This window comes from Macaca fascicularis, chromosome 9 (genome assembly GCF_037993035.2).
Source record: "Macaca fascicularis isolate 582-1 chromosome 9, T2T-MFA8v1.1".
NCBI lineage: Eukaryota > Metazoa > Chordata > Mammalia > Primates > Cercopithecidae > Macaca > Macaca fascicularis.
The window spans coordinates 50,526,319-50,551,551 of NC_088383.1; the positions used below are offsets into that span (position 1 = coordinate 50,526,319).

Sequence of the window (25,233 nt, forward strand, 5' to 3'; positions counted from 1 at the left end):
AGTATAGACCTGAGGGAACATTTCAGGAGAAAGAAAAGTGTGAGGAATAGGAAACCTTGTGGGACCATAAAAACAAGAGTACTGGTTGAGTAGTGTTTTGAAAAATATAAATTATTTTCACAAATAGAACTCCTTGAGTCCCTTTATGGCAGGCAGTCAAGTTGCAGCAGCATGAGCGTCAAACAATAGTGATGTATTTTAAGGTCACAACTGTGGAAAGACATAGGAAATATCTGACCTCTTAGAAATAAGCAGCTCCTGCCTGGTGGTAACAGCAAAGGGTGGAGGGCAATAGACAAGTAGATTTTATCTGATTTGTCATCAGACAAAAAGATTTTAATATTTGCTTGCTTTCATTTAGATACGACATATTTTTTTCTTACTGCATTTACATTCAATTCAAGCACTTTTTCTATCAGCATACATTTTGTTAAAAACACGTTGCTTGTTTTAAGCTCCTGTTTACCAAAATAAAGAAGCGTTTTCAACATCTGTGCATACATTACATGACAGACTCTCAAAGTTCTCTTCATGACATGCATCATTTTTAACACTAAACGACACTCTCATCATGAATAGTTTAAATGTTTTTTGTTTTTTTGTTTTTTTTTTTTTTTTTTGAGACGGAGTCTTGCTCTGTCGCCCAGGCTGGAGTGCAGTGGCGCAATCTCGGCTCACTGCAAGCTCCGCCTCCCGGGTTCACACCATTCTCCTGCCTCAGCCTCCCGAGTAGCTGGGACTACAGGCGCCCGCCCCTGCGCCCGGCTAATTTTTTCTATTTTTAGTAGAGACGGGGTTTCACCATGGTCTCGATCTCCTGACCTTGTGATCCGCCCACCTCGGCCTCCCAAAGTGCTGGGATTACAGGCGTGAGCCACCACGCCCGGCAGTTTAAATGTTTAATGCGGTATGTGTTATGGCAACTAGCAAGTGTATTGTATTTTGTTTGAAATGTCATGTTGATTTTTTATAAGGACTACAACACAAGCTAGATATTTTTAAGAGAGTTACTTTTTGAAATACGCAGGAGTGAATTATTTCGTGCATGTGACTTGTTTTTCCTTCTCACTAACCAAGTTAATAGCATCATGAACGTAAAGATAAGCTTGATATAGAGAGCATTACGTGAGGTTTTCTATCAAAATGTTTTGGGTTTCAACACATGTCTGCTCTTAAGTCAAATTGCTTGTAAAGTAGGAAACTGTGTTCTTCCAAAAGATTTTAATTAGGAAATTTTGATACTCTTCATTATTGGGATTTCTCCGTTGAAATTATTTATTGATATTACTTTTAACAGAATTTCCTTGAGAATCTTTTACAGAATGATGAATGTTTACCCAAGGCTACACATCAAAAAGAATTCAGTAAAATAAGTGGAAAATTAGAAGGTAAGAACCATTTTTAATTAAAGAGACATTTGACCAAGTATTTCTATAAACAGATGAGGAAGGATACCACCAAATAGCCAAAGAAAAGTACCTCCTAAATGCAAAGCATGGAAAAAATGTGAAGTGAAATTGTGATAAATTGTACTTCTTATCAGGTGTTGGCAACAGAGTACATTGAGAGTGCTGAAAGGAAACTGAATTATTAGTTTGAATTCAAGATATTCCAAGACCTGAGGAAAATGAGAAAATAAGAAAGAAGATAGTAGTAAAAGAGGAAATGAAGACTGAGAAAGACAGAGAGTACACAGAGTACAGGAAGGAACGAAAAGCAGGTTTATATAATGCGGGATGGTAAAATGAAATGATTCTTTAGGAAAAGATCGGGTATGGTTAGAAATTTGGGAAGAATATAAAGTGACTTTCCAGTACCAAAAATTACCAGAGAATTAGTGCAAAAATACTGTGACTCTTTCCAACTTTCTCAGTGGTGGGAAGCTGCGAGGGATGGAAGCACTTCACCATGGAGAGCTGTGTTGTATTTGCAGTAGGTGGGAATAAGCATATATGCACGGCCACTAATGTATGTAATTTCTCATATACACTCCATATAGACCAGAAGTTTTCAGACATTAGAAAATCAGCTGGAAACCTTGTTAACAATTCACACTGTGATTCAGCCGACTAGGGATTCTGCATTTTTAATAAGATGTCAGGTGATGTTGTTGCTGGTTGTCCTTGGACCTTGTTCTGAGTAGCAAGAGGAGAGGCCTTTCGTGGGAGAAATGTGGAGGAAGAGCAATCGGATATAGAAGGTGAAGACAGAAAAGGGTCAGGAGAAAGCATTATGTTGCTCTTATTTTTGAGTATGTTTTTAACCAGAGAAGAAGAAGAAAGAAAATTCAGAATGTTTTACTTGAATACTTAAATTGTTGTTATTCATAGGTACTGTACTGATTTTAATATAGAAAATGTTATTAATATTTAAGAAGTCTGTTGCAACTAAATTTGAAACAGATATATCAATATTGAAAGCGTATTTGCTATTCCTGATGAGTTTTGTACATCTTCCTCCATGAGTGGATCAAGAAATATTGAGATGGCTAAGCTACAAATTACAAAAATGTTGGCATACCATTATACCATCTGGGTATGAAAATCAGTGAATATTTATATTGAGTATTATTCTCTAAGTATATATCCAAGCTGATCAATTCATAACGCTTTCACTGAGGAGATGTGAATTCTACATTCAGCTGAACTCTCATTTGAACGGTGTATCTTCTCAATGACAGGACATGGTAAAGAGCACGATGAATGCTTGCAATACAATGATATATATTATTTTAATGTGCTGCGTTGAGGACACAGCGTAGCATTCTCCGTCCAGCTGTTGCATTTATTTTCTCAGTGTCATGATTTGCTCCTCTGATTCAAGATCACTTCTCTCCTCATCACTCAGCATATACATATTGGTATTAAAGCTTTTTGCAAACATCATATATAAATGGTTGTACCGTGTTCTTGTCATTCCACAGCAACTTTGTTTTGTTGGGCGATTAGATCGCCTTTCATTTATTTTAAGATTTTAGGCCGGGCGCGGTGGCTCAAGCCTGTAATCCCAGCACTTTGGGAGGCCGAGACGGGTGGATCACGAGGTCAGGAGATCGAGACCATCCTGGCTAACACGGCGAAACTTCCTCTCTACCAAAAAACACAAAAAACTAGCCGGGCTTGGTGGCGGGCGCCTGTAGTCCCAGCTACTCCAGAGGCTGAGTCAGGAGAATGGCTTGAACCCGGGAGGCGGAGCTTGCAGTGAGCTGAGATCCCGCCGCAGCACTGCAGCCTGGGCGAGAGAGCAAGACTCCATCTCAAAAAAAAAAAAAAAAAAAAAAAAAAAAAGATTTCAGGCCGGACGCAGTGTCTCACGCCTGTAATCTCAGCACTGTGGGAAGCCAAGGCTGGTGGATCACGAGGTGGGCAGATCGAGACCATCCTGGCTAACATGGTGAAACCCAGTCTCTACGAAAACATACAAAAAATTAGCCGGGCTTGGTGGAGGGCACCTGCAGTCCCAGCTACTCGGGAGGCTGAGGCAGGAGAATGCGAGAACCCGGGAAGCGGAGCTTGCAGTGAGCCGAGATCGCGCCCCTGCACTTCAGCCTGGGCGACAGGACGGGACTCCGTCTAAAAAACAACAAAAAAAGATTTCGTAGTGTGCATATTGCATGTTCACGTAGCACCACGTTTAATTAGACTCTCTTCATGATGATTCAAAAGCAACATAAGTATAATTACAGATGCCAACAAGCCTTTGTTTAAGTGTATGTCCTGCTTCATGCTATATTAGAAATTAAAAGTGAAGTATTTAATATACAGGTATGCAAAGCCATACATTTCAATAGCCATTACAAATGTGGCTCACTAATCTTTCGGGCTATGCCATGTGACCTGTCCTGACTCTAAAAAATCTCCAGCGTACCCCTTTATAAAAATAAAAGTAATAAAAGAAAATAACTAGGGTAGTATTTCCTGGATTGTGAACTTCAAGGAAAATCAGATCACAATTTAGAAATAGAGTTTTCAACCATGCCTAGGATTCCTAAGTTCCAAGTGGTAAACGGTTCCTTGATGATGAGATAGCTGTGAATGTTTCATCTCTGCCTGTTTTGCTTTTTTATCTTGTCTTAGAAAAGTGAAAGCCAGCTATTTTCTTCATAAAGGAAAATATTTTGGTTACATATTCATTTCCTATCTCATGGCACTCTGCTGTCTTTGCCCTTAGTGAGGATGTACGTTTATCATATTTTTACCTAAAACAAGCACATGAATTAATGGTATCAATTCTCACATCTGAATTTCTGAGGTTTCTTCAGTGCTTCAGATGTAAGTTTGAAAGATACTAATGAATCGAGAACGACCTTCTCATTGTAATTAAAGCAGGTTTTTATGTAAAGCGTATCGGATACAATGTTAAGCACTTTTCTTTCTAAAACACATACATGCAATATGATCATGCGTATTTAGCCTTAAAAGGGTTAGACATAAATTTGGTGTGTTTTAGAGGGTTAATATCCCTGAAGTGCCTTAATTGAGAGATGATCAATCATCTCTCAAGGGAAACAACATGTACAAGTGGTATTTCTAAATATATTAAGGTATGTCATACTGAAAAATGTAAAAGTAGAGAAAACTGAGAGATTAAGCCTATTTTATTAGTATGATTTGATGAAAGGGATATATTTCTATGTGAAAGAAATGTCTGTTATTTCTTGAAGTTAAGTGTTTCATAAGAGCTTTTTCATAACAGTAGTTTAACAACTCATATGGTATAACAAATAGAATAAATTTTAGCAACAAAGTAATTGTAGAATTCATTCCTTGAACGCTGAAATTGTTATTTTCAATAACCATTATTCTAACATTGCAACACGCAGGTTCATGATACGTAAAAAGTCTCTGGAAATTGACTTCTAGTTTTTTATACTTTCATATTAGGTTTTTTTTGTTTTGTTTTTTGTTTTTTTTTTCTTTTTGTTGAGACAGAATCTCGCTCTGTCATCCAGGCTGGAGTGCAGTGGCATGATCTTGGCTAACTGCAACCTCCGCCTCCTGGATTCAAGTGATTCCCATAGCTCAGGCCCCCGAGTGGCTTGGGTTCCAGGCATGTGCCACGATACCTGGCTGATTTTTGTATTTTTGTGGAGACAGGTTTCGCTATTTTGGCCAGGCTGGTTTGGAACTCCTGGCCTCGAGAGATCCGCCCTCCTCGGCCTTCCAAAATGCTGGAATTACAGGCATGAGCCGCTGCACCGGGCCTGGATTAGTCTGTTGATGGGTATGCTTTGACCTTTTTGTATAAGTGGATCAGGAAATTTTAAGAGGACTAAACTAGAGAACCCCATAAATGTAAAAATACTCATATTTCACACAGGTACAAAAATGAACATATTTATTAACTATTATTCTACAAGTAGATATTTATGCTGATAAATTTAGAGCATTCTCTGCAATGATAAGTGAATTGTACCTTTGAACCCTCATCGCAAATTTACAACTTCTAAACTACAGGACAAATTGAAGAACATAAGAGCTACTTGTAGTATTTTGACATAAGTGATTCTCATGTGTTTCCTTAACTGTATATCATAGCATTCTACCATCAGCTTGGACATCTCGTGTTTTTGAGGGGGCGGGGGTCATGACTTGGTCATCTTACTGAATACAACTTCTTTCCTTATATGGCAGCTTACTCCTACTGGTATTAGGATTTTTCTGCTTTAGTTATTGTCACTTTAAATATCTTTTCACTGTGGAAATCTTCACAGCGTGTTTGACGAAATTTATTTGTTAAATTTTCTTAGGGATATTTCTGTCACGTTGGCATGTTAACAAAGACAATAACCCAAAAGACCCCACAACCCAGTGTAATCCCTTTTCCATCCAAGCATGAGGATTCATCTTCATATTCACACTGTGTGAATGTTTGGTAGGCTTTGTCAGGCTTGCATATTGTCAATTATATATGTCCCTTTTCTTTTAGAGTCTTCTGATAAAGATGGTCTTCTGCAGGTAACAACTTTTCTATTTTTATCTTGAATATTAACTATATATTTTATGAAGTATACATTATATATTAATTATTTTATTTCCAAACCCATGTAGCCTACCGGTGGAATGAAAGCTTCTAATCCAAATAAAGCCTTAGAATTGAAGGACAGAGAAACAGTCAAAGCAGGTAAATTTTGTAATTTTAATTTTACTCTGGAAAGAAGAATATTAAAATATTTGAAATGCTGAGAGCCCTTTTATTCCCAGTGTTGTTTTCTTTTCAAAATTTGACGGGAAATCTTGGTACAAATACTGCCAATGCTAGTATTTATGTTTGAGAAAATGCCATTTACAAGCCTAAGATTAAGAGTTTAAAAAAATATTCTGCTTAACCTCATGTGGTTCAACTTTAATGTCCTGATAGTATAACGTTTCCAATTTGCAATTTCTGTACGTGCTTGGTTTTCAGACAGGTGAATTTTGAGACTGTGAAATATTTGCAGTGGTTCAAACGCTGATTGGAATTCTGATCTTAGAGGAAAGTTTCACTTGCTGACATGACAGTTGTGAGTGTTGTCACTCTGAGAATCGAAAGAAAATCAGTTTCTTTTTTTCTGATTCGGTGACTGAGTGGGTGTGTGGGGTGTGTGTGTGTGTTTCTGTGTGTGTGTGTGTGTGACTTATAATTTTAAAAAATCATGACTTGATGGCTCTTTGCTAGACACAGCGTTTTAGAAGAGCGACTCTAAAGCATTCGAGTCACTTTTTATGCTACTGTAATTAATTGCCTAGAGGTACAAAACAGCCTGAATTAGTTTTGGTTGTCATTCCCAGGCACGTTTGAAACATTTTACACTAGGCTGTGCACGGTGACACATGCCTGTAATCCTAGCATTTCGGGGGACCAAGGCGGGCAGATAACTGAAAGTCATGAGTCCCAGACCAACCTGGTCAACATAGTGAAACCCCATCTCTACAGAAAATAACCAAAAATCGCCAGTTGTGGTGGTGGGTGCCTGTAATCTCAGCTACTCTGGAGGCTGAGGCAGGAGAATCGCTTGAACCTAGGAGGCAGAAGTTGCAGTGAGCCGAGCTTGTGCCACTTTAGCCTGAGTGACAGAGTGAGACTCCATCTCAAAAAGCAAAGGAACAAACAACACCTCACAGCGTATGTGTGTGGTTATAGACTATGTGTGGAATTTGTTTTCATGTCTTAGATTTTCTTTTTTCTTTCTTTTCCTTTTTTCGAGAGGGAGTCTCGCTGGCTCACTCTCTGGCCCAGGCTGGGGAGCAGTGGTGGGATCTCGGCTCACTGTAAGCCCGCCTCCCGGGTTCACGGCATTCTCCTGCCTCAGCCTCCGGAGTAGTGGGACTACAGGCGCCCGCCACCAAGTCCGGCTAATTTTTTGTATTTTCTAAAGGAGACGGGGTTTCACCATGTTAGCCCGATTGGTCTCGATCTGCTGACCTGGTGTTCCGCCCACCTCGGCCTCCCAAAGTGCTGGCTTTAGAGGCGTGAGCCACCACACCCGGCCCCAGAGTCTTTTTACACTAGTCCCACTTATTGTCTAGAAGTGACCAATATTCTAAACTACTTTTTTAAACAATTCTTATGCATGTTTAAATATTTTACAACGTGTGTGCGTGCTCATATTTAATATGTAAAATGTTTTTTCAACTTCTAATGTGTACATGGGTGTACAGTGTAATTTTTGGCAACATTCTTTTGTGATCAGCGTGATAATTTTTAGAGACATCCATAGTGGACACAATTAACTGTGGTTTTTCATATTCGTTTGCGTATAAAATTCCCTTGTATGACTGTACCGTAGTTAACTATACAATTTTTATGCTGATAAGTAATAAATAAAAATGAAAACATGCAGATTTCAGAGTCTTTGAGTTAGTTTTATCTACTGACTTTTTATTTGTTAGAAATCAAAACTAAAATATTTAAAGTATTTCCTTGTCCAATCATACATTTCACTAACAATTCAAACTGTGACCCACGGATTTTAGAGCTATGGTGTTGCAACACGTTAGATCTCTGAAGCGATCCAGGGATCCAGGGTACTTTTCTGAAAATGAGTGAAGGTGGTGTCATACGAAAGTACGATTTGAGTTTCTTGGACCCTCTGCATGAAATGTGAACTTCAGGGATGCTGAAATCACAAGTTAAATTTACTTTTCAAAACCAGATATACGGTTGATGGATGTCAAATGATAAACATACCCTTAACAGTGAAACGGTCACTTAGGTTTCAGTTGTGCATGTTTGCTTGTTTCTTTAACCTGATTCAAATAGTTGTAATTTGTACTTTTTGTTGATAAAGAGAACTGGACGTCATTTTTGGTATAAATTCATTTTCTGTCTCATGGGCCTGAGAGCTCCTCAAGTCTTGTGTGGGCCTTGATTTTGTCCTATAACACGTGGGAACGTTAGATTACTTAGGGCAATTAGTTTTACCTACACAATCCCGATGTTTCTCCAAGGTCTCACAAGCTGACTCTGAAGATATTGCTGCATTAGGGAAGAACTATGTCACTGTGATTAAAGCAGTTCTTAATCTATATGCAATAAAACTTTTTTAAGCTTCTCTTCCTAAAACATATACACACCCAAAACACACCCAATATACTGTCATGGCATACTGCAATGTAAAAGGGTTGGACATATAGTTTACTAACATCAAAAGGTAACATCCCTAAAAAATCTTGTTCGTGGATAAATCATCTTTTTTGAAGAACCGTGTAATAGAGATTGCGAAGTCAAGCAAACTAAATAATACTACAAAATGAAAATTTACAACGAAATGAGAGATGATAGGTTATTAAAGTTTTCTGAAAGAACAGCAAGTACAGAACTTGCTGTGTTTCACGGGAGAAGAGGATATGACTGCTTCGTGAAGAAAAATGCATACGAGTTAGTCAAATTTCCTTTTTTCTGCCTTGTAGTGAATGATATGTTAATTTTCAGTCTTTTTAGATTTCAATTCTAACGGATTGACTATAGAAGTAGTGACAGTAATCGACAAAAAGAATATACTGTCTACAGAGGAAAACACCTCAGATTCGTGAATGAAAGTCGATTTGTATGTGTTTTTAAAGTTTACAATAGAGAAATGTTCTCATGAATGTATCTGTGATTAACCTTTTATAGCTCGGAAGTTCCCATCACCATCCAAACAAAAGGACGACGAAGAAGGTTGTTTGGATTTTGAGGTACCGTGTATAACTGATTTTTAAAAATATTAGTATTGCATGATACGAAAATGTAAAATCAGAGGCTTAGACTTTATTTTCTCACCTCTGCCTATGTCACCCCCAAATTATGTTTGATGTTTTTCAGAATACGCTTAATGGAGAATCTATGTGCTAAGTAGATTACTGCTTCGTAGTGAAATTCTCCTAATATCTAGGATTAACTTAAGAAGCCAGTGTGCTATAGTGTAAAAAACAAGGCTTAGAAGCCACGAGAAATTCACGTGGGATCTGAAATAAGTTTGTCTAAAAGTGAAAGAACTACACTGAGTCCAGCTGTGGGCAAATTTATGATTCTGTGGTATATCTATCTAGATGTACAAAAGTTCTAATTGGATTCATAGAGAGACAGTTTAAACTGCAGTATTGTAAGAGCTGGGACCTGAAAAGTTAATGGCGGGGACTTGACATATTGACATTTCTTTCTTGTTCAGTGTAGACCTGAGGAACTTTTCAGGAGAAAGAAAAGTGTGAGGAATAGGAAACCTTGTGGGACTATAATAACAAGAATATTGGTTGAATAGTCTTTTGAAAAATATAAATTATTTTCACAAAAGAACTCCTCGAGTCCCTTTATGGCAGGCAGTCAAGCTGCAGCAGCATGAGCGTCAACTAATAGTGATGTATTTTAAGGTCACAGCTGTGGAAAGACGTGGACAATGTGTGACCTCTTAGAAATAAGCAGCTGCTGCCTGGTGGTAACAGCAAAGGGTGGAAGTCAATAGACAAGTAGATTTTATCTGATTTGTCATCAGACAAAAAGATTTTAATATTTGTTTGCTTTCGTTTAGACATGACATAATTTTTCTTTCTTACTGCATTTACATTCTACTGAAGCACTTTTTCGATCAGCATAAATTTTGTCAAAAACTCGTTGCTTGTTTTAAGCCCCTGTTGACTGAAATGAAGCAACTTTTTCAACATTCTGTGCATACATTATATGACAGACCCTCAAAGTTCTCTTCATGACATGCATCATTTTTAACACTAAACGATTCTCTGATCATGAATAGCTTAAATGTTTAATGCGGTATATGTTATGGCAACTAGCAAGTGTATTGTATTTTGTTTGAAATGTCATGCTTATTTTTGATGAGGACTACAACACTAGTTAGATATTTTTAAGAGAGTTACTTTTTGAAATACGCAGGAGTGAATTATTTTGTGCATGTGATTTGTTTTTCCTTCTCACTAACCAAGTTCATAGCGTCATGAACGTACAGATAGATAAGCTTGATGTAGAGAGCGTTACGTGAGGTTTTCTATCAAAATGTTTTGGGTTTCAACACACGTCTGCTCTTAAGTCGAATTGCTTGTAAAGTAGGAAACTGTGTTCTTCCAAAAGATTTTAATTAGGAAATTTTGATACTCTTCATTATTGGGATTTCTCCATTGAAATTATTTATTGATATTACTTTTAACAGAATTTCCTTGAGAATCTTTTACAGAATGATGAGTGTTTACCCAAGGCTACACATCGAAAAGAATTCGATACAATAAGTGGAAAATTAAGAGGTAAGAACCATTTTTTACTTAAAATTTCATTTGACCAAATATTTCTCTAAACTGATGAGGAGGAATATCCCCTAATAGCCAAAGAAAATCACCTCCTAAATGCAAAGCATGGGAAAGAAGAGAACTGAAATGGTGATAAGTTGTACGTCTTATCAGGTGTTGGCAACAGACTACATTGAGAGCGCTGAAAGGGATCTGAATTATTAGTTTGAATTCAAGATATTCCAAGACCTGAGGAAAATGAGAAAATAAGAAAGAAGACAGTAGTAAAAGAGGAAATGAAGACTGAGAAAGACAGACGGTACACAGAGTACAGGAAGGAACAAGAAGCAGGTTTAATATAATGGAGGACGGTAAAATGAAATGATTCTTTAGGAAAAGATCGGGTATGGTTAGAAATTTGGGAAGAATATAAAGTGACCTTCTAGTACCAGACCTTACCAGAGAATTAGCTTAAAAATATTGTGACTCTTCCCGTCTTTCTCACTGGTGGGAAGCCATTAGGGATGGAAGCACCTGACCATGGAGAGCTGTGTTGTATTTGCAGTAGGTGAGAATAAGCATATATGCACGGCCACACGTGTATGTAATTTGTCACATACTCTCCGTATAGACCAGAAGTTTTCAGACGTTAGAAAATCAGCTGGAAACCTTGTTAACAATTCACACTGTGATCCAGCCGACTTGGGATTCTGCATTTTTAATAAGTTCTCAGGCGATGCTGATGCTGGTTGTCCTTGGACCTTGCTCTGAGTAGCAAGAGGAGAGGCCTTTCGTGGGAGAAATGTGGAGGAAGAGCAATCGGATATAGAAGGTGAAGACAGAAAAGGGTCAGGAGAAAGCATTATGTTGCTCTTATTTTTGAGTACATTTTTAGCCAGAGAAGAAGAAGAAAGAAAATTCAGAATGTTTTACTTGAATACTTAAATAGTTGTTATACGTAGGTACTGCACTGATGTTAATATAGAAAATGTTATTAATATTTAAGAAGTCTGTTGCAACTAAATTTGAAACAAGTATGTCAATATTGAAAGTGTATTTGCTATTCCTGATGAGTTTTGTACATCTTCCTCCATGAGTGGATCAAGAAATATTGAGATGGCTAAGCTACAAATTACAAAAATGTTGACATACCATTATACCATCTGGGTATGAAAATCAGTGAATATTTATATTGAGTATTATTCTCCAAGTATATATCCAAGCTGATCAATTCATAACGCTTTCACTGAGGAGATGTGAATTCTACATCCAGCTGAACTCTCATCGGAACGGTGTACCTTCTCAATGACAGGACATGGTAAAGAGCACGATGAATGCTTGCAATGTAATGATACATGTGCTTTTAATGTGTTGCATTGAGGACACAGCGTAGCATTCTCCGTCCAGCTTTTGTATTTATTTTCTCAGTGTCATGATTTGCTCCTCTGATTCAAGATCACTTCTCTCCTCATCACTCAGCATATACATATTGGTATTAACGCTTTTTGCAAACATTATATATAAAGGGTTGTACTGTGTTCTTGTCATTCCACAGCAACTTTGTTTTGTTGGGCGATTAGCTCGCCTTTCATTTATTTTAAGATTTCAGGCCGGGCGCAGTGTCTCACGCCTGTAATCCCAGCACTGTGGGAGGCCGAGGCTGGTGGATCACGAGGTCGGCAGATCGAGACCATCCTGGCTAACATGGTGAAACCTCGTCTCTATGAAAACATACAAAAAATTAGCTGGGCTTGGTGGCGGGCACCTGCAGTCCCAGCTACTCGGGAGGCTGAGGCAGGAGAATGCGAGAACCCGGGAAGCGGAGCTTGCAGTGAGCCGAGATCGCGCCCCTGCACTCCAGCCTGGGTGACAGGACGGGACTCCGTCTAAAAAACAACAAAAAAAGATTTCGTAGTGTGCATATTGCATGTTCACGTAGCACCACGTTTAATTAGACTCTCTTCATGATGATTCAAAAGCAACATAAGTATAATTACAGATGCCAACAAGCCTTTGTTTAAGTGTATGTCCTGCTTCATGCTATATTAGAAATTAAAAGTGAAGTATTTAATATACAGGTATGCAAAGCCATACATTTCAATAGCCATTACAAATGTGGCTCACTAATCTTTCGGGCTATGCCATGTGACCTGTCCTGACTCTAAAAAATCTCCAGCGTACCCCTTTATAAAAATAAAAGTAATAAAAGAAAATAACTAGGGTAGTATTTCCTGGATTGTGAACTTCAAGGAAAATCAGATCACAATTTAGAAATAGAGTTTTCAACCATGCCTAGGATTCCTAAGTTCCAAGTGGTAAACGGTTTCTTGATGATGAGATAGCTGTGAATGTTTCATCTCTGCCTGTTTTGCTTTTTTATCTTGTCTTAGAAAAGTGAAAGCCAGCTATTTTCTTCATAAAGGAAAATATTTTGGTTACATATTCATTTCCTATCTCATGGCACTCTGCTGTCTTTGCCCTTAGTGAGGATGTACGTTTATCATATTTTTACCTAAAACAAGCACATGAATTAATGGTATCAATTCTCACATCTGAATTTCTGAGGTTTCTTCAGTGCTTCAGACGTAAGTTTGAAAGATACTAATGAATCGAGAACGACCTTCTCATTGTAATTAAAGCAGGTTTTTATGTGAAGCGTATCGGATACAATGTTAAGCACTTTTCTTTCTAAAACACATACATGCAATATGATCATGCGTATTTAGCCTTAAAAGGGTTAGACATAAATTTGGTGTGTTTTAGAGGGTTAATATCCCTGAAGTGCCTTAATTGAGAGATGATCAATCATCTCTCAAGGGAAACAACATGTACAAGTGGTATTTTTAAATATATTAAGGTATGTCATACTGAAAAATGTAAAAGTAGAGAAAACTGAGAGATTAAGCCTATTTTATTAGTATGATTTGATGAAAGGGATATATTTCTATGTGAAAAAAATGTCTGTTTTTTCTTGAAGCTAAGTGTTTCATAAGAGCTTTTTCATAACAGTAGTTTAACAACTCATATGGTACAACAAATAGAATAAATTTTAGCAACAAAGCAATTGTAGAATTCATTCCTTGAACGCTGAAATTGTTATTTTCAATAACCATTATTCTAACATTGCAACACGCAGGTTCATGATACGTAAAAAGTCTCTGGAAATTGACTTCTAGTTTTTGATACTTTCATATTAGGTTTTTTGTTTTTGTTTTTGTTTTCTTTTTTCTTTTTGTTGAGACAGAATCTCGCTCTGTCATCCAGGCTGGAGTGCAGTGGCATGATCTTGGCTAACTGCAACCTCTGCCTCCTGGGTTCAAGTGATTCCCATAGCTCAGGCCCCCGAGTGGCTTGGGTTCCAGGCATGTGCCACGATACCTGGCTGATTTTTGTATTTTTGTGGAGACAGGTTTCACTATTTTGGCCAGGCTCGTTTGGAACTCCTGGCCTCGAGAGATCCGCCCTCCTCGGCCTTCCAAAATGCTGGAATTACAGGCATGAGCCGCTGCACCGGGCCTGGATTAGTCTGTTGATGGGTATGCTTTGACCTTTTTGTATAAGTGGATCAGGAAATTTTAAGAGGACTAAACTAGAGAACCCCATAAATGTAAAAATACTCATATTTCACACAGGTACAAAAATGAACATATTTATTAACTATTATTCTATAAGTAGATATTTATGCTGATAAATTTAGAGCATTCTCTGCAATGATAAGTGAATTGTACCTTTGAACCCTCATCGCAAATTTGCAATTTCTAAACTACAGGACAAATTGAAGAACATAAGAGCTACTTGTAGTATTTTGACATAAGTGATTCTCATGTGTTTCCTTAACTGTATATCATAGCATTCTACCATCAGCTTGGACATCTCGTTTTTTTTGGGGGGCGGGGGTCATGACTTGGTCATCTTTCTGAATACAACTTCTTTCCTTATATGGCAGCTTACTCCTACTGGTATTAGGATTTTTCTGCTTTAGTTATTGTCACTTTAAATATCTTTTCACTGTGGAAATCTTCACAGCATGTTTGACGAAATTTATTTGTTAAATTTTCTTAGGGATATTTCTGTCACGTTGGCATGTTAACAAAGACAATAACCCAAAAGACCCCACAACCCAGTGTAATCCCTTTTCCATCCAAGCATGAGGATTCATCTTCATATTCACACTGTGTGAATGTTTGGTAGGCTTTGTCAGGCTTGCATATTATCAATTATATATGTCCCTTTTCTTTTAGAGTCTTCTGATAAAGATGGTCTTCTGCAGGTAACAACTTTTCTATTTTTATATTGAATATTAACTACATATTTTATGAAGTATACATTATATATTAATTATTTTATTTCCAAACCCATGTAGCCTACCGGTGGAATGAAAGCTTCTAATCCAAATAAAGCCTTAGAATTGAAGGACAGAGAAACAGTCAAAGCAGGTAAATTTTGTAATTTTAATTTTACTCTGGAAAGAAGATATCAAAATATTTGAAATGCTGTGAGCCTTTTTATTCCCAGCGTTTTTTTCTTTTCAAAATTTGACGGGAAATCTTGGTACAAATAATGCCACTGTTAGTATTTATGTTTGAGAAAATGTCGTTTAGAAGCCTAAGATTAAGAGTTTAAAAAAGTATTCTGCTTAACCTCATGTGGTTCAACTTTAATGTCCTGATAGTATAACGTTTCCAATTTGCAATTTCTGTACGTGCTTGGTTTTCAGACAGGTGAATTTTGAGACTGTGAAATATTTGCAGTGGTTCAAACGCTGATTGGAATTCTGATCTTAGAGGAAAGTTTCACTTGCTGACATGACAGTTGTGAGTGTTGCCACTCTGAGAATCGAAAGAAAATCAGTTTCTTTTTTTCTGATTCGGTGACTGAGTGGGTGTGTGGGGTGTGTGTGTGTGTTTCTGTGTGTGTGTGTGACTTATAATTTTAAAAAATCATGACTTGATGGCTCTTTGCTAGACACAGTGTTGTAGAAGAGTGACTCTAAAGCATTTGAGTCACTTTTTATGCTACTGTAATTAATTGCCTAGAGGTACAAAACAGCCTGAATTAGTTTTGGTTGTCATTCCCAGGCACGTTTGAAACACTTTACACCAGGCTGTACACAGTGGCAGATGCCTGTAATTCTGTCATTTTGGGAGACCAAGGCGGGCAGATAACTGAAGGTCATGAGTCCCAGACCAACCTGGTCAACATAGTGAAACCCCATCTCTACAAAAAATAACCAAAAATCGCCGGTTGTGGTGGTGGGTGCCTGTAATCTCAGCTACTCTGGAGGCTGAGGCAGGAAAATCGCTTGATCCTAGTTGCAGTGAGTCGAGCTTGTGCCACTTTAGCTTGAGTGACAGAGTGAGACTCCGTCTCACAAAGCCAACAAACAAACAAACAAAATTTCACAGCCTATGTGTGTGGTTGTAGACTATGTGTAGAATTTGTTTTCATGTCTTAAATTTTCTTTTTTCTTTCTTTTCTTTTTTTTGAGAGGGAGTCTCGCTCTCTGGCCCAGGCTGGGGAGCAGTGGGGAGATCTCGGCTCATTTTAAGCTCCGCCTCCCAGATTCAAGGCATTCTCCTGCCTCAGCCTGGGAAGTAACTGGGACAATAGGCGCCCGCCACCACACCCGGTTAATTTTTTGTATATTTTAGGGGAGACGGGGTTTCACCATGTTAGCCAGGATGATCTCGATCTGTTGACCTGGTGATCCTCCCACCTCGGCCTCCCAAAGTGCTGAATTTACTGCCGGGAGCCATCGCACCCTGCCCCAGAGTCTTTTTACACTAGTTCCATTTATTGTCTAGAAGTGACCAATATTCTAGACTACTTTTTTAAACAATTCTTATGCATGTTTAAATATTTTACAACGTGTGTGCGTGCTCATATTTAATATGTAAAATGTTTTTTCAACTTCTAATGCGTACATGGGTGTACAGTGTAATTTTTGGCAACATTCTTTTGTGATCAGCGTGATAATTTTTAGAGACATCCATAGTGGACACAATTAACTGTGGTTTTTCATATTCGTTTGCGTATAAAATTCCCTTGTATGACTGTACCGTAGTTAACTATACAATTTTTATGCTGATAAGTAATAAATAAAAATGAAAACATGCAGATTTCAGAGTCTTTGAGTTAGTTTTATCTACTGACTTAGATAAGTCTCTACTGTAATAGAAATTGCAGAGTCAGTCAAACTAAGTAATACTACAAAATGAATATTTACAACGAAATGAGAGATTATAGGTAATTAAAGTTTCCTGAAAGATCAACAAGTATAGAACTTACTGTGTTTCATGGGAAAAGAGAAAATGACTGCTTTGTAAATAAAAAATTCATATGAGTTAGTCAAATTTCTTTTTTCTGCATTATAATGAATGCTATAATGTTAATTTTCAGGCTTTTTATATTTCAATTCTAACGGATTGACTATAGAAGTAGTGACAGTAATCGAGAAAAAGAATATACTGTCTACAGAGGGAAAAAACCTCAAATTTGTGAATGAAAGTCGATTTGTATGTGTTTTTAATGTTTACAGTAGAGAAGTGTTCTCATGAATGTATCTGTGATTAACCTTTATAGCTCAGAAGTTCCCATCAGAATCCAAACAAAAGGATGACGAAGTAGATTGTTTGAATTTTGAGGTACTGTGTATAATTGATTTTTAAAAAATATTAGTGTTGCATGATATGAAAATATAAAATCAGATGCTTAGACTTTATTTTCTCACTTCTGCATATGTCCCCCCCAAATCATTTTTGATATTTTTCAGAATATGCTTATAGAGAATCTATGTTCTAAGTAGATTACTGCTTCGTAGTGAAGTTCTGGTAATTTCTAGGATTAATTTAAGAAGCCAGTGTGGTATAGTGTAAAAACTAAGGCTTAGAAGTCACTAGACATTCACATGGGATCTGAAATAAGTTTGTCTAAAAGTGAAAGAACTACACTGAGTCCTGATGAGGACAAATTTATGATTCTGTGGTATATCTAGATGTACAAGAGTTCTAATTGAATTCGTAGAGAGACAATTTAAACTGCAGTATTGTAAAAGTTGGGGCCCGAAAAATTAATGCTGGGAATTGACACATTGACATTTCTTTCTTGTTCAGTATAGACCTGAGGGAACATTTTAGCAGAAAGAAAAGCGTGAAGAATAGGAAACCTTGTGGGACTATAATAACAAGAGTATTGGTTGAGTAGTCTTTTGAAAAATATAAATTATTTTCACAAAAGAACTCCTCGAGTCCCTTTATGGCAGGCAGTCAAGCTGCAGCAGCATGAGCATCAAATAATAGTGATGTATTTTAAGGTCACAGCTGTGGAAAGACGTGGACAATGTGTGACCTCTTAGAAATAAGCAGCTGCTGCCTGGTGGTAACAGCAAAGGGTGGAAGTCAATAGACAAGTAGATTTTATCTGATTTGTCATCAGACAAAAAGATTTTAATATTTGTTTGCTTTCGTTTAGACATGACATAATTTTTCTTTCTTACTGCATTTACATTCTACTGAAGCACTTTTTCGATCAGCATAAATTTTGTCAAAAACTCGTTGCTTGTTTTAAGCCCTGTTCACCAAAATAAAACAGCTTTTCACCATTCTGTGCATACATTATTTGACAGATTCTAAAAGTTCTCTTCATGACATGTATCATTTTTAACACTGAGCAATTCTATCTTCATGAATAGTTTAAATGTTTAATGTGGCATGAGTTATGGCAAATAGCGAGTGCATTGTGTTTTGTTTGAAATGTCGTATTTATTTTTGATGAGGACTACAACACAAGTTAGATATTTTTCAGAAAATTACTATTTGAAATATGCATGAGTGATTATTTTCGTGCATGTGATTTGTTTTTCCTTCTCACTAACCAAGTTCATAGCCTCATGAACGTAAAGAAAAACTTGATGTAGAGAGTGTTACATGAGATTTTCTATCAAAATGTTTTGGGTTTCAACGCATGTCTGCTCTTAAGTCGAATTGCTTGTAAAGTAGGAAAGTGTGTTTTACAAAAAGATTTCAATTGGGAAATTTTGGTACTCTTCATTACTGCTATTTCTGCATTGAAATTATTTATTGATATTACTTTTAACAGAGTTTCCTTGAGGATCTTTTACAGAATGATGTATATTTACCCAAGGCTCCACATCGAAAAGAATTCGATACAATAAGTGGAAAATTAGAAGGTAAGAATAATTTTTTATTTAAAAAGTCATTTGACCAAATATTTCTCTAAAGTGATGAGGAAGGATGTCCTCTAATATTAGAAGACAGTTACCTCCTAAATGCAAACATAGAAAAAAACAGCATTGAAATGGGTAGTAAATTGTACATCTTATCAGCTGTTAGCAACAGACTACATTGAGAGCATTGAAAGGGATCTGAATTATTAGTTTGAATTCAAGATATTCCAAGACCTGAGGAAAATGAGAAAATAAGAAAGAAGACAGTAGTAAAAGAGGAAATGAAGACTGAGAAAGACAGACAGTACACAGAGTACAGGAAGGAACAAGAAGCAGGTTTAATATAATGGAGGACGGTAAAATGAAATGATTCTTTAGGAAAAGATCGGGTATGGTTAGAAATTTGGGAAGAATATAAAGTGACCTTCTAGTACCAGACCTTACCAGAGAATTAGCTTAAAAATATTGTGACTCTTCCCGTCTTTCTCACTGGTGGGAAGCCATTAGGGATGGAAGCACCTGACCATGGAGAGCTGTGTTGTATTTGCAGTAGGTGAGAATAAGCATATATGCACGGCCACACGTGTATGTAATGTGTCACATACTCTCCGTATAGACCAGAAGTTTTCAGACGTTAGAAAATCAGCTGGAAACCTTGTTAACAATTCACACTGTGATCCAGCCGACTTGGGATTCTGCATTTTTAATAAGTTCTCAGGCGATGCTGATGCTGGTTGTCCTTGGACCTTGCTCTGAGTAGCAAGAGGAGAGGCCTTTCGTGGGAGAAATGTGGAGGAAGAGCAATCGGATATAGAAGGTGAAGACAGAAAAGGGTCAGGAGAAAGCATTATGTTGCTCTTATTTTTGAGTACATTTTTAGCCAGAGAAGAAGAAGAAAGAAAATTCAGAATGTTTTACTTGAATACTTAAATAGTTGTTATACGTAGGTACTGCACTGATGTTAATATAGAAAATGTTATTAATATTTAAGAAGTCTGTTGCAACTAAATTTGAAACAAATATGTCAATATTGAAAGCGTATTTGCTATTCCTGATGAGTTTTGTACATCTTCCTCCATGAGTGGATCAAGAAATATTGAGATGGCTAAGCTACAAATTACAAAAATGTTGACATACCATTATACCATCTGGGTATGAAAATCAGTGAATATTTATATTGAGTATTATTCTCTAATTATATATCCAAGCTGATCAATTCATAACACTTTCACTGAGGAGATGTACTTAAAATACAAGTATGTACTCCCACACATTTCGATAGCCATTGCAAATGTGGCTCACTAATCTTTAGAGCTATGCCATGTGACCTGTCCTGACTCTAAAATCTCCAGTGCACTCCTTTATAAAAATAATAGTAATTAAAATCATAGATAAGGTTGTATTTCCCCACTTGGTTCCTCTGCGTGGATTTTGAACTTCAGGGATAATCGAATCACAATTTAGAACCATAGTTTTCAACCACACCTAGGATTTCTAAATGCCAAGTGATAGACGGTTCCTTGATGATGAGATAGCTCTGAATGTTTCATCTGTGCCTGTTTTGCTTTTTTGTCTTGTCTTAGCAACCAGGTTAAAGCTTGGTATTTTCTTTACAAAGGGAAATATTTTGGTTACATATTCATTTCCCATCTCGTGGCATTTTGCTTTCTTTGCAGTTATTCAGGATGTACACTTATCCTATTTTTACCTAAAACAAGCAGATGAATTAATGGTTTCAATTCTCATATATGAATTTCTTAGATTTCTTCAGTGTTTCAGAAATAAATTTTAAAGATATTATTGAATCTAGAACGACCTCATCATAATTAAAGCAGGCTTTTATTTAAAGAGTATTGATTATGATTTTAAGTACTTTTTTTCTAAAATGCATACATGCAATATGGTCATGCATATTCAGCCTTAAAATGGTTAGACATAAATTTTGCGTGTTTTAGAGAGTTTGTATCCCTGAATTGTCTTAATTATTGATCAATCATCTCTCAGGGGAAACAGCATATATACTTGATATCTTTAAATATGTTAAAGGATGTCATACTGAAAAATTAAAAATAGGGTAAAATTAGAGATTAAGCATGTTTTATTATTATTTGATGAAAGGAGGTATATTTCTGTGTCAAAGAAATGTCTGTTTTTTCTTGAAGCTAAGTTTTTTATAAGAGCTTTTTCATAACGCTAGTTTAACAACTTATAGTAAAACAAATAGAATAAGTTTTAGCAACAAAGCAATTGTCGAATTCATTCCTTGAACACTAAAACCGTTACTTTCAATAACCATTATTCCAAACTTGAATTACGCAGGTTAATGATATATAAAAAGGCTCTGGAAATTGACTTCTAGTTTTTGATACTTTCATATTAGGGGTTTTTTTTTCTTTTTTTGAGACAGAGTCTCGCTCTGTCATCCGGGCTGGAGTGTGGTAGCATGATCTTGGCTCACTGCAACCTCCGCTTCCTAGGTTCAAGTGATTCCCATAGCTCAGGCTCCCAAGTAGCTTGGGTTCCTGGCATGTGTCACCATACCTGGTTTATTTTTGTATTTTTTGTGGAGACAGGGTTTTCCTATTTGGCCAGACTGGTTTGCAACTCCTGGCCTTGAGACATCCACCCTCCTCAGTCTTCCAAAGTGCTGGAATTACAGGCATGAGCCACTGCACCGGGCCTGGATTAGTTCGTTGATGGGTACGTATTGACCTTTTTGTATAAGTGGATCAAGAAATTTTAAGAGGACTTAACTAGAGAACCCCATAAATGTAAAAATAATCGTATTTCACAGAGGTACAAAATAAATTTATTTATTAACTTTTATTCTATAAGTGAATATTTATGCTGATAAATTTAGAACATGCAATGATAAGTGAATTGTACCTTTGAACCCTCATCGCAAATTTGCAATTCCTAAATTGCAGGACAAATTGAAGAACATGATAGCTACTTGTAGTATTTTGACATAAATGATTCTCATGTGTTTTCTTAACCATATGCCACTGCATTTTGCCGTTAGCTTGGACATTGTTTTGTGTGTGGGGGTGAGGTGTCATGACTTGATCATTGTACTAAATACAACTTCTTTCCTTATATGGCAGCTTACTTCTACTGGTATTAGGATTTTTCTGCTTTAGTTATTGTCACTTTAAATATCTTTTCACTGTGGAAATCTTCACAGCATGTTTGATGAAATTTATTTGTTAAATTTTCTTAGGTATATTTCTGTCACGTTGGCATGTTAACAAAGACAATAACCCAAAAGACCCCACAACCCAGTGTAATCCCTTTTCCATCCAAGCATGAGGATTCATCTTCATATTCACACTGTGTGAATGTTTGGTAGGCTTTGTCAGGCTTGCATATTATCAATTATATATGTCCCTTTTCTTTTAGAGTCTTCTGATAAAGATGGTCTTCTGCAGGTAACAACTTTTCTATTTTTATATTGAATATTAACTACATATTTTATGAAGTATACGTTATATATTATTTTATTTCCAAACCCATTTAGCCTACTGGTGGAATGAAAGTTTCTATTCCAAATAAAGCCTTAGAATTGAAGGACAGAGAAACAGTCAAAGCAGGTAAATTTTGTAATTCTAATTTTACTCTGGAAAGAAGAATATTAAAATATTTGAAATGTTGAGAGCGTTTTTATTCCCAATGTTGTTTTCTTTTCAAAATTTGCTGGGAAAAATTGGTACAAATAATGCCCATGTTAGTATTTATGTTTGAGAAAATATCATTTACAAGTATAAGATTTAGAGATTTTAAAAATAATGGTGCTTTACCTCATATGGTTCTACTTTAATGTCCTGATAGTATAAAGTTTCCAATTTGCAATTTCTGTACGTGCTTGGTTTTCAGGCAGGTGAATTTTGAGACTGAAATATTTGCAATGGTTCAAATGCTGATTGGAATTCTGATCTTTACTTAGGGAAAGTTTCACTTGCTGACACGACAATTGTGAGTGTTGTCACTCTGAGAATCGAAAGAAAATCTGTTTCTTTTTTTCTGATTCGGTGACTGAGTGTGTGTGTGTGTGACTTATAATTTTAAAAAATCATGACTTGATGGCTCTTTGCTAGACACAGTGTTTTAGAAGAGTGACTCTAAAGCATTTGGCCTTGGTGTCTTTATGCTCTTGTAAATTGCCTAGAGGTAGAAAACAGCCTAAATTAGTTTTTGTTGTCATTCCCACGCATGTTTAAACCATTTTACACCAGGCTGTGCACAGTAGCACATGCTTGTAATCCTAGGATTTTGGGAGACCACGGCGGGCAGATAACTGAAGGTCAGGAGTCCCAGACCAACCTGGTCAACATAGTGAAACCCCATCTCTACTAAAAATAACAAAAAATTGCCGGTTGCAGTGGTGGGTGCCTGTAATCTCAGCTACTCTGTAGGCTTAGGCAGGAGAATCACTTGAACATAGGAAGCAGAATTTGCAGTGAGCGGAGATCGTGCCACTCCAGCCTTGCTAACAGAGTGAGACTGCATGTCAAAAAGCAACAAACAAACCAAAAAAAACAAAAAACAAAAAACAAAAAACAAAAGACAGAAATTCACAACATATGTGTGTGGTTATAGACTATGTGTAGAATTTGTTTTCATGTCTTAAATTTTCAATAAATAGTTGTACCCTGTACATATTTTATTGGAACTTCCTTTCTTTTTACTTTTCTTATATTTTAGATCTACTCAATACAGTTAGCTCTGCTTTGATTTAAGGCTCCATATTTTGTGAATTTAACTCTAAAGCACATTTAATTAGTCTGTCTTTCATAGCCACTAAAAGTCAACATCAAATGACAGCTTATATCAGAGAGCTTTTATTGAAGTCGGAGTATTTACTGCTTCAACTAATGTTAGAAATTAAAATGAAAATATTTAAAATACAGGAATTCATTTTAAATATTTATGTTTTGGGGATGGAGTTTCACTTTTCACCCAGGCTGGAGTGCAATGGTGTGATCTTACCTCACTACCACCTCTGCCTCCTGGACTCAAGTGATTCTCCTACATCTTCCTCCGAGTACAAATACTCATTTGTAAACCAGTCACTAGAAAAGCAAATGTTATTACTGTGATTAGCTTAGAATAATGGTTTCTCATTTTGTAGATGAGGTGGGAGTAATGGAATAATAAATATATAAATAAACTTGTGTTTCTGCCGTAAGAAAGAAAAAATAATTTCTATGCATTGGAAGCCAGCAATGTTTTCTGCAGGGATTCATTAGAATTTTTTGAGCAGGGGAGTCCCAAGATTAGATTTAAGTGTCAGAGCATTCTGGTCATGGTATAAGCCAGCAATTGGCAAACTTTTCTTGCAAAGAGCCAAACAGGAAATATGTTAGGTGATGTGGTCTCTATCACAGCTTTTCAACTCTGCCATTGTAGCATTAAAGTAGTCATAGATAATGTGTGAACAAATAGGCATGATTTTACTCCAATAAAACTTCATCTAAAATCCGTTTGGTAAGCTGAATTTGGAATTTCATAACCATGGGTTGTGGAATACAGCTGTTTGCATTATGTCCCTTAATTGAGCCTGTGATACCGAGGCTCCACTAGCTTTAAGCAACTTTTTCAACACTTTTATATACTGTTTCTGTTGTGCTGATAACTGTTGTTCCATGATGAAACCCTAGCCTGAACTATTTCCCCCGAACTTGGAAATCCTGAGCGGGTACCATTGACTTACTTACTCACTGACTGTGCAGTCCTTTTCACCTTCATTTTCGAGGGGTCCATCACAATTCTTTTGCAGCATTCATCTTGTGGGGCACCACCTGCTGTGTCCATCCCAGGGACCCTGAACTAGGGATGGATGAGAGATGTACACTGAAACAGATGTTTTGCCTGTCAGTGCGGCTAAGGGGCTCTGCTGCCTGAGTGTGCATTGTTGGCCTCGATAAGCCTGCAAAGTTTGCATTTATTTGGTACAGAATAAATGACAAACATCTTGAGTATACATCACTAGAAGGTAATTAACATTGCCAACCCCCGGTACAAAGCAATCATGTACCCTCGGATGATCAAAGTTTTGTCTTAGGACCACATGAGTAAACAAGGTATTTAGATAAACTCCTCCACATTCCCTAGATATTTCCTCTATTGCTAGCAACTGAAAGTAAAGAGGATTAGGCTACTTTCAGCCAAATCATTTACTGGCCACTGGCTTTCCCAGAAGGTTTGTGTCTATTTCCTAAAACTATCTTTATAATTTTTCTAACCACTTTGTCTGATCCCCTATAGGTAGGGTTTCTTTTTCCCTGTGAAAGCCATCAGTTAAGGGGCTATGTCTAACTAGGAAATATAAATATAAAATAAATAAGTTTGTATTTC

General features: G+C 36.8%; 1 protein-coding gene across 1 annotated transcript in view; it reads left to right on the plus strand.

Moving 5' to 3' along the window:
* The window catches only part of LOC102132468 (ankyrin repeat domain-containing protein 30B-like), a 115,042-nt gene that overhangs the window by 41,452 nt on the left and 48,357 nt on the right, over positions 1 to 25,233 (plus strand). The window contains 11 exon segments of the mRNA XM_065520015.1: positions 1,298 to 1,388; positions 5,929 to 5,957; positions 6,051 to 6,123; positions 9,097 to 9,158; positions 10,622 to 10,712; positions 14,936 to 14,964; positions 15,058 to 15,130; positions 17,277 to 17,338; positions 18,792 to 18,882; positions 22,279 to 22,307; positions 22,397 to 22,469. Of these exon segments, the coding sequence (XP_065376087.1) occupies positions 1,298 to 1,388; positions 5,929 to 5,957; positions 6,051 to 6,123; positions 9,097 to 9,158; positions 10,622 to 10,712; positions 14,936 to 14,964; positions 15,058 to 15,130; positions 17,277 to 17,338; positions 18,792 to 18,882; positions 22,279 to 22,307; positions 22,397 to 22,469 (703 nt within the window).